The following is a 6,000-nucleotide window of genomic DNA, read 5'->3' on the forward strand; positions in this document are numbered from 1 at the left end:
ATTTAGAAAATCATAATTTTCATTCAAAAGAAATCCTATATCAAAAACAAGTCTTAGACAATGATCAACCCAACTACTTTTAAAGTATTTATGCACTTAATTAATAACTCATTCATTTAATTAGAACTTATCCCATCATTAACACGTCTTCCTTTTCCTCTCATAAACAATAATAATATATATTTAAAGATTGTAATAGTCGGTGGGAATTGGAATGCCTGAAAAGGAAAAACCTCATCAAAAGTCTACATTTCCACCAAACAAGATTGAAAAAAACAACAATCTTTTCCTTCTCTCCAAATTTTCTGATATTCAAAACATAAGATCAACCAACCATGAAGCCAAGAAATCTCTCTGAAACATATGTCGGATTAAACGAAACAGACCCAATTACTTGTCCTTATGGTTGTTATGATCCATACATCATCCCACCGCCACCGCCGCCGCCGCCGCAAATCGCTAGAGGAAGTCACCCACTTTCACCATACATCGTTGTCATATCCACTTCCATCGCTAGCTTCATCCTCCTGGTTGTATCCTATATCATCATCAAAAGATGCTGCTCTCGGAGGCAGGTGTCGGAAAATCAAGTGGCGGACCAAGATGAAAACTTTTTGGATGAGAATCATGGCCCGGCGACGGCGATCGATCATCACATCTGGTACATAAACACTGTCGGATTGCAGCCTTCGATTATTAACTCTATATCGGTGTTTCGGTATAAGAAAGGGGGAAACATGATTGAGGGTAATGATTGTTCTGTTTGTTTGAGCGAGTTTCAAGAAGATGAGACGCTGAGATTGCTTCCGAAATGCAGCCATGCTTTTCATATTCATTGTATTGATACTTGGTTGAGATCTCACACCAATTGCCCTCTTTGTAGAGCTAGAATTGTGTCGAATTCGAATGGAGGACCGAATTTGGGTGCGTCTATCGATCAAGACTCTCCTGATTTGGGTCAAGACGAAGGATTAACCCTAACCCAGATGGGGAATTCGGGTGAGAACAGGGGGGGAAGAGTAGAAATTAATGATGTTGTTGATGATGATGATGAGCTTAGAGATTGGAGTTTCATTAGAAGGTCTGTTTCAATGGATTTTGGACATTCCTCTGTTCCCAAATCATTGGAGAACATTAATGAAAATGAAGAAGGTGCTAGTTCTGGAATTCAGGGGATAATGCCAAAGAGGGCTTCTTCTTCTGCTTCAGTTTGCATGAAGAGATCGTTCTCTTGCAGTGGCAGGATGATCTTGACAAGATCCAACCGCAACCCTAATCCGATTCTTCCCTTATAAAGGGTTGTCTCTCTTTGTGTTACTATACAAATTTTGATGAGAAATTCAAATAATGTATTTACATCATTTGCAAGACAATAATCTTGTGCAGGTAGTTTTCATCGTTTTGTGCATAAACTTGATAAGATTATAATACGATAATAACCCAACACACACTAAGGTAACTCACGCGATAATAGTTAACCCAACACACACTAAGGTAACTCACGCGATAATAGTGGCAACACACTAAGGTAGCTCACGCGACAATAGTGGCTCCTAAGATATCGGGGCAATGGGTATTGTATTCTCACTTGGGGTCAATGGGTTCCTAAACTCCTTTGTTCAAAAAATAATATGATACTAACCCAATTGAGAATAGATCATTTCTTTTGATAAGAATAAAACGAGTGGCATAAAACCCACAAATAGAAACTTATAGAACACATGAAGAAGCATAAAATAATTAATAAAAATAACTCATCCTAAATACACATGACTACATTAGTCAAGTGTAATTAAGTGTACATGTTATGTTTGGTTATTATTAAATCATTATCTATATAACCGATTGAAGAAGATAAAAAGACTGTATCATCAAAGTTAAATATGATACGATAAAAAAACAAGCATAAATCAGAAGGTAACGTTACGTAGCATAAATCTCTTTATTGTTTCTGATCCGATCTACAACATCAAATTAGTTGCGGCTGAGAGCATGATCATGAATCCAACAGACATCACTCTGTTTAGGGCTGCAACATTTGCCGAAGGAATTTCGGCTGGGGCCTCGGATAACGACGGCGGAAAGGCGGAGCCAGTAGGAGCTGTGGAAGATGGAACCGGGGCGGGCACCGCGGCCTCTAGAGGCGGCGACGCCGGCGAGGCAACTGGAGGTTTAGTTGGGGAGGCTGAGGGTGACTGAGCAAGAACAGAGCCGGCCACCAAAGAAAACATTAGAAGAACCAACAATATTGTTTTGTGGAAAGACATTTTTTTTTTCTATTCTCTCTACACACAAATACTTGGTACTTGAGATTATATATTAGAACTCAGTTGATGTGCAATATATATATATATAAAGGGAAATTGATAACTCCCAATATATATGATCATTTGTATTCTCTTTATTGAATAACCTTTCATTCTCCTTTAAAAAAAAAAAGAAAAGAAAAAAAGAGTCAACTTTTCTCATAAAACGTTCTTTGGTGGGAATAGTATAATTTGATTCATTTTAGTTTATCCTAATGTGTTATTAAAATCTAATAAAATTATAACTTCATTTTAGTTATCCTAATAGTAAAAGTTGAATTAAAATGATATGATATTGGGTCTTATTTAATATAGAATATAATTAATTAAAAAAAAAACAGTACCATAGAATTGTATTCTTACAATAAAAAAGGACCCAGCATTATTGTAGGAATGAGAATAATATGTATGTTTCATACTCTATAATAATGGCATGGAATAAATTCCCACAACCATCACCATCACAAATTTCTACATATTCCAACCATAACATATTTAGGTTTAGTTTGATTCATGTTATTAGATCATTTATAGAGTACATTTAATAGCATTTAATCGTTATGTATTGTTGTAGAAATAAATAAATAAAAATCGTTAAACATGTTTGATTATAAGTTTATTTGTAACAATTTTATTACAAAAATCAAACAAACATGAATTAGATGGTCCTTTTATTGATGAAATAATATTTGAATGGTTATATAAACCATAAATTGAACATTTGAACTAATATTTTCTTACCATATTGGGCCTCTATCTGGACTCGGGCTGTTCACTTAGTCCAATATTGGCAGTGGAGGTCAATTTCTTAGAGTAACGGCCCACTGACTTCCATTGTTGGAAAAATACTAATATAGGCACGTTATCACTTTAGCATGCCACCAATTCTTAGTTAATTTTATTATTATTATTAAGAAGAACTATCATTTTAGTTATTTTTTAAAATATAATTAAATGTTAATTTGCTATAGTTTACATTATTATATTTTTCGAAGAGATTTTTTGAATTTCCAATATTGTTCTTATATATATATATATATATATATATATATATATATATATATATATATATATATATATATATATATATATATATATATATATATATATATATATATATATATATATATATATATATATATATATATACTCATCATATAATTAGCGAATATACTTATAGTTAACTAAGTTCCAAAAAAAAATTATGGAAACAATTTTACAAAGAAGATACACAAAATCTCCTAACTAATCTCCGTTTGTAAGTAATATTTTGTTTTTATCTTTGAGTCTTTTTGGTTGTGTAACGATTCTTTTATTATCTTAAAATTTGTTTATTTAAATAATTGATGACAAATAATGTTAAAATTGGTACTAAGTTAAATAGTAAAATTGTATAAAAACTTTTTTTAAAACCATTCATCATGATTCATGAGACTTGACTGATTAGGCTAATTTTTCTTGTAATATTAAAATATTATATATGTGAAAACTCAACATACACTCAATGATAAATCATAAACTCATGTGTTCAAACTTATATATTCAAATTTTACACCGGTACAATTAGAAAATAAATTAATAATAAAACAAATATTATATCTTAACAAAAATAAAACTTTCATAGGCCCCTAACTATCTTTCCTCTCCGGTTCGTTCGATCTTACGTGTACAGACACTGCCCGAATTTCCTCAAACAAGTGAAACAATGAAGTAGTAAGTGAGGGACGTCGATCCCTTTGTATAAGAAATGGCACTGACTGAGTGGATTCAGGCCGGGAGTGCTTGACAAGTAAAATCCTACTAACCCTACTTTCATGCCCCATATTTGATCTCGATTCATATCTCAATTGTGTGGGTTTTGGAGCTCTCAATCATCTCAAAATTAACGAGTGACAACCATCTGACTTTCATTCTTCATTTTAAAGACTCATTCCCATAAAATTGAACCCAAAAAAAGTCCCCATTTTCCCGACAAGAAACAATGAATTAAGTAAGTTGACGCAAGGCCTTGTTCTCTTTGAATTTTTTAAAAATTCGTCCAAAATCAATTTTTCAATTAATCAATTTTTAACAATCATATCACTCATTTCATTAACCAAAATACTAAAATACTCTCTATTTTAAATTATTATATTTTATTTTATTCATATATATCAATACCTTTTGAAGTCTTTTTATCAAAAATAATCATCATTTCCTCAAAATCATCGCCGATCATTACTTTTTTTCATTTTTAGGTTTTTTCAAAAATCTCAATCCGAACAAACCTGAATTTCATTGGTATGTTTCTTCCGTACTTTTTCAATAATTCCATGTTTAGTATGATTTTATTGCATCATTTATACGGTCTAAAGAGGATATGAAACCAAAGCTAATTAGATGCAAACAAAATCACAAGAATTCTAGCTAGATCAAACAATACAATGTCTGTAATTAAATTGTCTCCATCGGGAGCTTATTTCAAAATAACCCTAAGATCAAACAAGTCCTATTAATTAATATATTATCTCAAAAGTCTAACATCTCCTCATCCCTTTGAAGGCTAGATTCCCATATAATTGAGAGTACGAATGGATGCTTTATAGCCTCTATAATTAATTTCTAATACTGTCATCTTGATATATCTTTCTTTATTATAAGGAGTTTAATTATAGGTCCAAATTTTAATTAAATAGGAAATTCACATTAGATATGGTAAGTACATGTTCCCCCTTTTTTCTTTTGAACATGACCAACTTGATCCCCTGCCGGTCACCTGACAACCGCACTGTCGTCATCATCGGCGGCCAATGCAAATTCAATATATATATATATATATATATATATATATATATTTCCAATTTCGGAAAAAAGGAGCATCCAATGCAAGGAAGAAAAATAAAATAATAATATTGTTGCCGGAATGCAATTAATGAAAATTTTGCCCTTATTTACTAAACAAAATTAAAACGTGTTAATGCAAGATGTACTCCTTGGGTCTACATTAATTTAATCTTTATTCGGTCGACATGATATAATAACCTTTTTACTCACCCATTTAAATCTAATATGAAAATCATTCTTAATTGGACCCTATTTTTTATTTTTTTACTTTTCATTAACATCGTATGTATTAAGATAACATTCATTTAAGAAACTAAACTATATTATTTTTATTAATAATATTACACAGTTATTATATTTATTCAAGATAACAATATACTTAGTGAAAAAAATGTTATTATTTTTATTTAGGGCATCTCAAACCTCAGGATCAATCCTCTTAACTATAGTTTCTTAAAAATAAATGTGAATATCTTAATTATTAATAAAGTTTTATTTTTGGTAAAAGCAAACAAGTGTCACCGTCTGAATAAAACGTCATGCGTTGTCAATATATTAATAGTTTCCATGTGGGCATTGTTACAAGTTGTTCGTTAAGATGATTTCAAATAATTTTTGTTGGGAAAAACTTTGAGAGTTAAATATTCCATATAAGATCTCATTTTTTGGTTGGAGCGTTATTCATGGTGGAATTTTAATGAATGATATGTGCATGAAAACAAGTTGTATTATGGCTAGTCGTATGTGTCACAAATAAGTTGAATCGACAACTCACTTACTTTTACATTGTCGAAGGGTGACTAGTATTTGGAGTTTTTTGTGAAGTATTACTAGGATTCATTGGGTGAGTATAAGTCTTTGGGTAATTGCT

At 31.4% G+C, this 6,000-nt stretch overlaps 1 protein-coding gene across 1 annotated transcript; it reads left to right on the forward strand.

The window, feature by feature from the left end:
• Positions 1 to 207: 207 nt before the first annotated feature.
• LOC124910345 (RING-H2 finger protein ATL54-like) lies at positions 208 to 1,332 on the forward strand. Its single transcript, XM_047450980.1, has one exon. It carries the CDS (start codon positions 336 to 338, stop codon positions 1,293 to 1,295), a length of 960 nt encoding a protein of 319 aa, XP_047306936.1. The 5' UTR covers positions 208 to 335; the 3' UTR covers positions 1,296 to 1,332.
• Positions 1,333 to 6,000: the final 4,668 nt, after the last annotated feature.

This window comes from Impatiens glandulifera, chromosome 7 (assembly GCF_907164915.1).
Source record: "Impatiens glandulifera chromosome 7, dImpGla2.1, whole genome shotgun sequence".
NCBI classification, from domain to species: Eukaryota; Viridiplantae; Streptophyta; class Magnoliopsida; order Ericales; family Balsaminaceae; genus Impatiens; species Impatiens glandulifera.

Bases quoted from the DNA above. Each gene is read 5' to 3' on its own strand.
- LOC124910345 (XM_047450980.1), top strand. From the start codon at position 336: ATGAAGCCAAGAAATCTCTCTGAAACATATGTCGGATTAAACGAAACA.